Below are 10293 nucleotides of genomic sequence, written 5' to 3'. Positions count from 1 at the left end.
TCGCGGTCTGGTGCTGAGCGGCGTCAGGGAGGAGCTGTGAGCAAAACTTTATCGACAGGTCCGGTCCGGACAGAGACCGGCGTCCCGGAAACAGCAGAAGAAGAAGAAGAAGAAGAAGGAGGAGGAGGAGGAGGAGGAGGAGGAGGAGAAGTGAGGATTGGACAGCAGCTGGGTTTCCATCCAAGTGTCAAATTAGAAAAGATAAATAGAAATTTCCTTCTTCAAATTCTTCAAGGACTGTTTCTATTTTTTTCTACTGGATCTGCTTTTTGACGCTCAGGAAGACTCACGCGCTGAAATCATAATTTAATTTTTTTTCCCGATATTTCCAAAGTTTACTATTTTCTGGGCAGCAGGATTTATTTCATCGGCCAATCACAGCTCAGCCTGCACGGGACATCCCGGCCGCCCGCTCCTCCTCCTCCTCCTCCTCCTCCTCCTCCTCCTCTTTCCTTCCTCAGCAGCATCATTCTGGAGCAGGGATTCATGGGAAACGTAGTTTGTGACACGGGTTGGAATTGCAACAGCGGGAATGATCATGTTTAAAAAAAAGAAAAAAGAGAAAAAGAAAGAAACTTCTTCACAAAGAGAAAGAAGAGAAAGACAAACCTCCTGACAGACAGAGAGAGAGAGAGAGAGAGACAGAGAGAGACAGACAGACAGAGAGAGAGAGAGACAGAGAGACAGAGAGGGAGACAGAGAGACAGAGAGACTGACAGAGAGAGAGAGAGACAGACAGACAGACAGAGACAGACAGACAGAGAGGGAGACAGAGAGAGACAGAGAGAGAGACAGACAGACAGACAGACAGAGAGAGAGAGAGACAGACAGACAGACAGAGAGGGAGACAGAGAGAGACAGACAGACAGAGAGAGAGAGAGAGAGAGACAGACAGACAGACAGAGACAGACAGACAGAGAGGGAGACAGAGAGAGAGAGACAGACAGAGAGAGACAGACAGACAGAGAGAGAGAGAGAGAGAGACAGACAGACAGACAGAGACAGACAGACAGAGAGGGAGACAGAGAGAGAGAGACAGACAGACAGAGACAGACAGACAGAGAGGGAGAGAGAGAGAGACAGACAGACAGACAGAGACAGACAGACAGAGAGGGAGACAGAGAGAGAGAGACAGACAGACGGAGAGGGAGACAGACAGACAGAGAGAGAGAGAGAGAGAGAGAGAGAGACAGACAGAGACAGACAGACAGAGAGGGAGACAGAGAGAGACAGACAGACAGACAGAGAGAGAGATGGACAGAGAGAGAGATGGACAGAGAGAGAGAGAGAGTGGGAGAGAGAGACATACAGACAGACAGAGAGAGAGACAGACAGAGAGACTGACAGAGAGGGAGACAGAGAGAGACAGAGAGAGAGAGTGGGAGAGAGAGACATACAGACAGACAGAGAGAGAGACAGAGAGAGAGAGACAGACAGACAGAGAGGGAGACAGAGAGAGACAGACAGACAGACAGAGAGAGAGATGGACAGAGAGAGAGAGTGGGAGAGAGAGACATACAGACAGACAGAGAGAGAGACAGACAGAGAGACTGACAGAGAGAGAGAGAGTGGGAGAGAGAGACATACAGACAGACAGAGAGAGAGAGTGAAACAGACAGGTCTACCTGTCTGTCTGTCAGTTCAGTACTGTTGTGGTTTCAGACAGTAAAGTCCAGCAGTCTGTCTGGTTAGACTGTTCTCTGGTGACCAGCCATCATTAGAGTCCTATTCTATTCTATTCTATTCTATTCTAGTCTAGTCTGTTCTGTTCTGTTCTGTTCTATTCTATTCTATTCTATTCTAGTCTGTTCTATTCTATTCTATTCTAGTCTGTTCTGTTCTATTCTATTCTATTCTATTCTAGTCTGTTCTATTCTATTCTATTCTATTCTATTCTAGTCTGTTCTGTTCTGTTCTGTTCTGTTCTATTCTATTCTATTCTAGTCTGTTCTATTCTATTCTATTCTATTCTATTCTAGTCTGTTCTGTTCTATTCTATTCTATTCTATTCTATTCTAGTCTGTTCTATTCTATTCTATTCTATTCTATTCTAGTCTGTTCTGTTCTATTCTATTCTATTCTATTCTATTCTAGTCTGTTCTATTCTATTCTATTCTATTCTATTCTATTCTAGTCTGTTCTGTTCTGTTCTGTTCTATTCTATTCTATTCTAGTCTATTCTATTCTATTCTATCCTATGTAGAGCAGTGTTGGGGCCTGGTGGGTTTCAGGATCCAGCTGCTGATGGACTGAAGAGAACAGAAGAAACTTTAAAGGAAAACTCTCAGACTCCTGCTCCAGTCAGCAGTCTGCTGTGTTTTCCTTCTTGGTGGATAACCGACCAATCAGAGACGAGGTGACGTCACCTCCAGATGTTTCCAGTCTGATAAGAGAAAATGTTTCAACATCAGGTTCTGGTCTCAGTCCCTCAGGATCAAAGAGCGAGGGCTTCTTTCTAGAGCCGCCATTTTGTACCAAGAGACGTTCAACAGTCACACAGGGAGAGATCCATCAGAGAAGAGGAGAGAGACCAGTTTCTCCACCACAGGAGCAGGAGAGAGACCAGCATGCACTGCAGGAGCAGCAGAGAGACCAGAATGCACTGCAGCAGAGAGACAGGCTGGGGTTGGAGAAGGGGGCGTGGCCTCGTTAACAGACGCCCCCCCAGTTTTCACAGATTGACTCTTCATCATAAACACATCAGACTGAAGAGAGCCGGCTCATTATTCAGGGAAACAGCTGCTGTTGGGTCTTTATTGTTATTATTATTATTAATATTATTATGATTATTATTATTATTGTTGGGTATAAAGGTTTGTTTCTGCCTCACTGTATTTACACACAAGTAGTTTATAACAATGAATTCAAGGCTCTGTTTTTCTACTGATATTTATTTTCTGCACAAAATTTATGCAACTTATTTATTTCTTCATTGGACTGTAGAGTTTTTTCATTATTATAATTTTTACCTGTCGTCATACAGGAACTTTGTTTTATTGGTCGTATTTATTTTGTCTGAACGGTAGCAAACTCACTTTCTGTACATTTGTTAAAGCTGATGGATGTTTATCAATTCTGAGCCTTATTATTTATTTAATTATTATTTATTTGTTGTTTTGTTTGTTTTCAGGCGCGACGTCTTCGCCTTTTTCACTCCTGACAAGCTCTGATTTATTTATTTATTTATTTATTTATTAAAATGCTGCGACTGACTCTGGGCCTCTGACTTTGTGTTCAGTTATTAAAAACAACACTAACGCTGCGTTCAGGTACTTTTCTCAGAGTCGGGGATCCGAGACGTTCGTGTTCACGAGCTTTACGGAAGGAAAACTGGACAAAAGATGAAGGCGTTCATCTCCTGTAGAACGTTTAATACAAGATCAGATCAGATTAGAGCTGCAACCATTAATCGATTAGTTGTCAACTATTATATTAATCGCCAACTATTTTGATAATCGATTAATCGGTTTGAGTAATTTTTTAAGAAAAATAAGTCCATATTCTCTGATTCCAGCTTCTTAAATGTGAATATTTTCTGGTTTCTTTCCTCCTCTATGACAGTAAACTGAATATCTTTGGGTTGTGGACAAAACAAGACATTTGAGGACGTCATCTTGGGCTTTGGGAAACACTGATCCACATTTTTCACCATTTTCTGACATTTTATAGACCAAACAACTAATCGATTAATCGAGAAAATAATCCACAGATTGATCGACAATGAAAATAATCGTTAGTTGCAGCCCTAGATCAGATAAGATAAGATCAGATAGCACTTTATTGATCTCCTTAATAATAATAATTATAATGCATTTTATTTATGGGCGCTTTTCAAAACATTCAAGGACACCTTACAAGACAAAGTTAAAAACAAGCAACAATGTGTCAAGACATCAAATCAAACAAAGCGATGATATAAAGTAAAACTCAATGTGGGTGTAACCATTAAAGTCAGGATCAGACTGAATATGCCAGTTTGAAAAGGAGCGTTTTGAGACAAGATTTGAAGGTGGAGAGAAAGTCAATATTGTGAATGTGTTGAGGGAGAGAGGGGGGGGAGAGTTCCTGAGGGCTCCGGACCACATGGAGGTCTGGAGGGCAGACGGTGCAGTGAGCTGAAGAGGATCTGAGAGCGTGAGAGGGAGAGAAGAGATGAAGGAGTCAGAGAGCTTCTGTAGGAGCTGAAGCAGAAGTCTGAGGTGCAGAGGGTGAAGAGAGAAGGTGAAGAGAGAAGGTGAAGAGAGAAGGTGAAGAGAGAAGGTGAAGAGAGAGGGTGAAGAGAGAGGGTGAAGAGAGAAGGTGAAGAGAGAGGGTGAAGAGAGAGGGTGAAGAGAGAAGGTGAAGAGAGAAGGTGAAGAGAGAGGGTGAAGAGAGAGGGTGAAGAGAGAGGGTGAAGAGAGAAGGTGAAGAGAGAAGGTGAAGAGAAAGGGTGAAGAGAGAGGGTGAAGAGAGAAGGTGAAGAGAGAAGGTGAAGAGAGAGGGTGAAGAGAGAAGGTGAAGAGAGAAGGTGAAGAGAAAGGGTGAAGAGAGAGGGTGAAGAGAGAAGGTGAAGAGAGAAGGTGAAGAGAGAGGGTGAAGAGAGAAGGTGAAGAGAGAAGGTGAAGAGAAAGGGTGAAGAGAGAAGGTGAAGAGAGAAGGTGAAGAGAGAGGGTGAAGAGAGAAGGTGAAGAGAGAAGGTGAAGAGAAAGGGTGAAGAGAGAGGGTGAAGAGAGAAGGTGAAGAGAGAAGGTGAAGAGAGAGGGTGAAGAGAGAAGGTGAAGAGAGAAGGTGAAGAGAAAGGGTGAAGAGAGAGAGTGAAGAGAGAGGGTGAAGAGAGAAGGTGAAGAGAGAGGGTGAAGAGAGAGGGTGAAGAGAGAAGGTGACAGAACGGTTCCTCAGGGTGCGCCGGTGTTGCCCAACACCTCGTCTGACAGGCTGCGGCCTGTCGGGGAGGCAGTCCCTGATCCGGTCCAGGAGGTTTTGGTCTACCTGCTTCTCAGAGAGCTTCTCCACCAGCAGGAGGCCGGATGGTGCTGAAGGCTCTGGAGAAGTCTGAGAACCTGATCCTCACACCTGGAGAGGCCAGGTGTGAGGAAGCCCTGTGCAGCAGGTAGATGATGACCAAGGTTATTATAGTTTTGCATTTTTCATTACTTTTTATTTTTATTTCGTTTTGACGTTTTGACTATTTTTTGAAAATTCTTAGTTTTAGTTTAGTTTTTATTCATTTCAGTGTTAGTTTTAGTCTTTTTTTGTAATATGGGGTATTTGTCAGGGGCAAGATTCAAAAATTCAAAACACTAGGCTTATGTATAAATTAACAGACGAAAACTAAAGACATTTTCTCTATAATTTTTGTTTATTTTAGTGAGTTTTGTAAACACACAATACAGTTTCAGTTATCGTTTTTTTGTAAAGCCTCGTTTTTATTTTTATTTCAGTTAACGAAAATGTTTTTTCACACCTAGTTTTCGTTATTTCGTTAGTTTTCGTTAACGATAATAACCTCGATGATGGCGTCCTCCACGCCTGGTGAACTGCAGGGGGTCCAGGGAGCCGCCCACCAGGGACCTGAGGTGCTGCAGGACCAGACTGTCAAAGGTCTTCATGACGTGTGAGGTCAGAGCGACTGGCCTGTAGTCGTAGAGAGTGCTGGGACGTCCTGGGGCACCTTCTTCACCTTCTTCCCCTTCTTCACCTTCTTCAGCCTCAGAGAGGTTGAAGAGGTTTCCAGCACCTCCTGCCAGCTGCCCAGTGCAGCCTTGAGCTCCCTGGGGTCGATGATGTCTGGACCCTTTGCTTCGTTTATTTATCTTTGTCTATTTCAGTGGATCATGAAGGTAAACTGAACACAGCTCTGTAGTTATGAAGGAATATCCACCTCTTTTTAAATTTGTACTTGTGGTTCATGTTCGGCTTTATTGTCTGAAATTTCTTCCGTTCTCGTGTGAGTCTTCGCTCTGTTCGGCCATGTTGGAAAGAGCGATGACATCACAACTCGACAGATTCCCGCCGCAGCTACGATCCCGATTTCTCCGACCTGATCATCGACAGAATCGGGTCTTCATGACGCACTTCCTGCTCAGAAACTCCTTCAGACCGTAAAGCCAGCAGCAGAATCAGCTTCAGCTCCTACATCACCTACATCACAAGCAGCCAGTAGTACAGAGGTCAAAGGTCACAGGTGTTTCTGTGACCCTTGTGATGTAAGAGAAGTGTCGGGGAAAACATCAGAGAGAGGAGAGAGACAGGAAGTGAGGAGCGACTGCTGTCCTGTGGAGGTCAAAGGTCACCCGACCGCTGGGGAACCAGGAAGGAGAAGAGAGGAGCCGCAGCAGGAGGGCGGAGTCTAACTGAAGCTTTCACATGTTCTACACTGATATTTCTTATAGTTCTACTTACTACTGTGGAAGAATAACATTTACAGATATTTAAAGGTCTGGGTAAATACTCTTCCACACTGTTCTCTTTTTGTATTAGTTTGTTGTTTAAATTCCCATGTGCTTTATTGTTGTTTATATTGTTTTCTTTGCTTCATCCTCTTTTAATTTGCCCATTCTGACTCACAGTTAAAGAAACTGAACTTCACAGCGGTATTGAGATGATGATGATGATGATGATATAGGTTTGTGTTGTTATGATCCTTCTCTGACATAGTTGTCATAATGGTGACGTGTGATTTGTTTCTGGATAATTAGTGTGAAATATATTGATCAGTTTGATATTTCTTTGACCATTTCAATAAAGGAGAACTGACCGCCTGGTGGTTTCACCATAAAAGGCTGCTCGCCTCAACAGCTTTTACCTCATTGATCTAATTGGTAGAAGCTGCCGTCTATCATCTGAGTTCTCGCAGCCCATTGGCCAAGACGTTAACGGTTTCCCGCCCCTGCGACCACCCCGCCCTCTTCTCGTGCCTCCCAGAACGTTCCAGGCCATCGTTGTCCCGCACGCGCTGTCAAAATGATGGGCCAACAGGTTTTAGTGCTTAGTAAGTATCTGAAAACATTTATTCTGGTGGAAAATGTTGTTTATTAATGTTAGCGCTGTTCTCCGTGTTGTTTTCGGGCTGTTTGTTGTTGTAATATCTGCGCAGACGGGCTGCGGCACAGAGCCGTTACCGGTTGCTAGCCAGCGGCGGAGCATGTGCTTCCTCCTCGCGTCAAACAACGGACCGTGTTAGCTAGGATGCTAATTCGGCTAGTTAGCTTGGTCCATAGAAGTAAACGCATCGGCGCTAGCTCGGTCTTTACCCGAAACAACGGATGTGTTCGCTAGCATACGAGCTCAGCTAGCTAGCTCGGTTCCTGCTTTAAACAACTGATGTGTTAGCCGGCATGCTAACTCGGCTAACTAGCTTAGTCCCGGCTTGAAACAAATGACCATTCTGACCAATATAACGTTTAGCGACGGGCTAACCTGCCTAGCATAGTTGTTAGTCTCTTTGTGTATGATGGCCATTTTGTCTGTAGAGTGAACTGAGAGAACGACACGATGCTAGGCTAAGCTAACTCTATCGTGACTGTGCTAATCGGCATGCTAATCTAGCTAGCTAGCTCCGGTAACTTGTTAGTCCGTCCATCCTGACTGTCCGCCTTTGTTGTAAACCGTCAGCTGTACCGTTAACGTGACTGTATCTGTCAGTGAGAGGCCATATGACGTCAGACCGGTGTTGTAGTCACTTTAACGGTTTTGCAGATTAAATGATTAAATCCCAGTCAGAACTATGAAGCTAAATCTGCCGTCTGTGTGAAAACAGCCAGTCATCCTCCACACCCCGAGACCCGCAGCCCAGTTAAACCGAACCGGCTCACAGAGACCAGCTAACGTTAGCTAACCGGTTTACCATCTGTCTGAGTGTTAGATGTGTCAGTGTTAGCAGTCTGGATCATGTTAGCTTAGCAGCAGCCACACCCACACTGGACCAAAACCACCCAGTCTGACCGGAGTCACTGCTGATGAACTCAGTGTCAGTAGACTATATGAAGTATCACAGGTTCACTCTGCAGTCTAATTAAATGACTCTCCTAATAATAATCAGTAATAATGAAAGCAGGTTTGTTTGGATGTTTTTCCTCTGTCTGACTTCCTGTCCCTCTCTTCTTCTTCTTCTCCTCCAGATCAGAACATAAAGAGAGAGTCCGGACGCAAAGTTCAGACCGGCAACATCAGCGCTGCCAAGGTGAGCTCCACTGGACAGTAGAAACAGACTGTAGAGACAGGCTGAGCCGCTCAGTGTGTAAAGCTTCTTATAGATTAGCAGATGAAGCTGCTTCCTGTAGCGGGGGGGGGTTTGGGCTCGCTTTAGTTTGCAGCACTAAATCTGATTTTTAAATATTTCACAATTAGCAAAACAATTTGAAGCACCAGGATGACATTTTGTTTGTTTCAGAGCAAATTTTGCCACAGTTAGAATATTGTAATGTCCCAGGTTGGAGTTCAGCTGCCTTGTTACATTGTGTTACATACAGACAGTTAACCCCCTGCATAACGCTGTGTGTGTGTGTGTGTGTGTGTTGCAGACCATAGCAGATGTGATCAGGACTTGCCTGGGCCCCCGGGCCATGATGAAGGTGAGACAGGAGTCTGAGTTCAACATCTGTTCACTGAAATGTCCTCACAGTGCCAGGTACTAACTGTGTGTGTGTGTGTGTGTGTGTGTGTGTTCAGATGCTGCTGGACCCCATGGGAGGAATTGTGATGACCAACGATGGCAACGCTATCCTGAGAGAGGTGAGAAAAACAACACTCTGCTCCAATAACGTCTCTGCTGATTGATCTTTGTTTCTCAGACCGGGTTGCCATTGAGATCAGGGATGATTTCTATCATGACTGCAGTGTGTACAGCAGAAGAGAGACCAAGTCAACTCTGCTCGAGTCCCAAGTCAGTCTCAAGTCTTGAGGCACAAGTCTCAATTCAAGTCAGAACAAATCAAGAGTCCAGTATCAATTTAATATCTTAAAGAAAACTAAATATCTAGGACTTTTCAATGCAATATGGTTTTAATAGGATAAAAACTTGGTAAGAGCATCATGAGTTTGATTTCTATAATCAGTTTCAACTTCAATAAATTCAATCATTCCATACAAATTCAGAAAACAGAATTTAAATTCAGTCGTCTGCTGGAACAAATCTCATCACTTTCAATCTAAGTCATTTACACAAACACAAGATCTCAAGTCAAGACTTTAGAAACCTTTTCAAGTCATCAGAGTCAAGTCCAGAGTCACCAGAACCCAAGTCAAGTCTCAAGTCTTCTCTTCATGGTCTCAGTCAAGACTCAAGAAGTTAAAACTATGACTGGAGTCCCCAACTCTAAAGTAAAGATATTATGTTATGATATCAGAGTGAAATAGCTTAACTATTATCCTTCACTGCATGTTAAACGGTTTAATCAGAAAACTGTGAAAAGACAAATCGGTGAACCGCAGAACAAAAGGTGAAACTCCACTGAGCAAAACCATAATCCATTTAATTCACATTTAAGCTTCAGTGTGGTCCTGTGTTGTGTCTCCATGGCAACAGATCCAGGTCCAGCATCCCGCTGCCAAGTCCATGATCGAGATCAGCCGCACCCAGGATGAGGAGGTGGGAGACGGGACGACGTCTGTCATCATCCTGGGTAAACACTGTTACCATGTGAAACAGAAGTGCTGTCAGATATATTATTATTGATGGATAGATCGATCAATGATGTTGATGGGTGGATGGTCACATTAAGCAGCCCCCCCCCCCCCCCCCCCCCCCTTCTTCTCCTCTCATATAGTTCATGGACTTTTTGTCTGGTTTGTCTTCCTCTTCACTTCTCTGTCATCATCATCAGAGTAGCTCTATCTGTGACCTCTGACCTCTTTACTGGTGGTTGTAATGTTGCTTGTGTGTGTGTGTGTGTGTGTACCTGATGTGTGTGTGTGTGTGCAGCTGGAGAGATGCTGTCGGTAGCGGAGCAGTTCCTGGAGCAGCAGATGCATCCGACCGTCGTCATCAGCGCCTACAGACAGGCTCTGGAGGACATGCTGGACACTCTGAAGGAGATCAGGTACACACACACACACACACACACACACACACACAGCGTGTGTATTACATGCTTGCGGTCTGTTTTCTCTTTGCTCTACTGTGAGAAATGTCTCCTCTTGTGTGGCTGTAAACTTCACTGGGTTTTTGTTATTTGGGATGAAGTTGGTCTGGAATTTTTGGAATTTCTTTTTGTTGGGCTTTTTGGTACAAAACATACACCGTCTTCATAAATTCCATCCAATACAAAAGCAAATATATACATGTTATTTACACACTGCCAGTCCAGTCTGAAC

At 44.1% G+C, this 10293-nt stretch overlaps 1 protein-coding gene across 2 annotated transcripts in view; it reads left to right on the top strand.

Annotated features, from left to right (window-relative positions):
• Positions 1–6838: 6838 nt before the first annotated feature.
• cct3 (chaperonin containing TCP1, subunit 3 (gamma)) overlaps positions 6839–10293 on the top strand; it is an 11956-nt gene continuing 8501 nt past the window's right edge. The window contains exons 1-6 of one of the 2 annotated variants that reach the window (XM_071546136.1): positions 6839–6970; positions 8100–8161; positions 8502–8552; positions 8650–8712; positions 9506–9602; positions 9902–10019. In XM_071546136.1, coding sequence (XP_071402237.1) covers positions 6943–6970; positions 8100–8161; positions 8502–8552; positions 8650–8712; positions 9506–9602; positions 9902–10019 — 419 coding nt within the window. In that variant the 5' untranslated portion in view covers positions 6839–6942. The remainder of the gene's footprint in view (positions 6971–8099; positions 8162–8501; positions 8553–8649; positions 8713–9505; positions 9603–9901; positions 10020–10293) is intronic. The other variant, XM_071546137.1, reaches the window with a different exon arrangement.

The sequence above is a fragment of the Centroberyx affinis genome, unplaced genomic scaffold (genome assembly GCF_046629955.1).
Source record: "Centroberyx affinis isolate AG114_WGS23_722 - 3 ecotype Tasmania unplaced genomic scaffold, CSIRO-AGI_Caff_v1 ptg005143l_1, whole genome shotgun sequence".
In the NCBI taxonomy this organism is placed as follows: Eukaryota; Metazoa; Chordata; class Actinopteri; order Beryciformes; family Berycidae; genus Centroberyx; species Centroberyx affinis.
The sequence above is the reverse complement of the archived record's forward strand: the minus strand, read 5'-3'. Positions and strand labels throughout refer to the sequence as shown.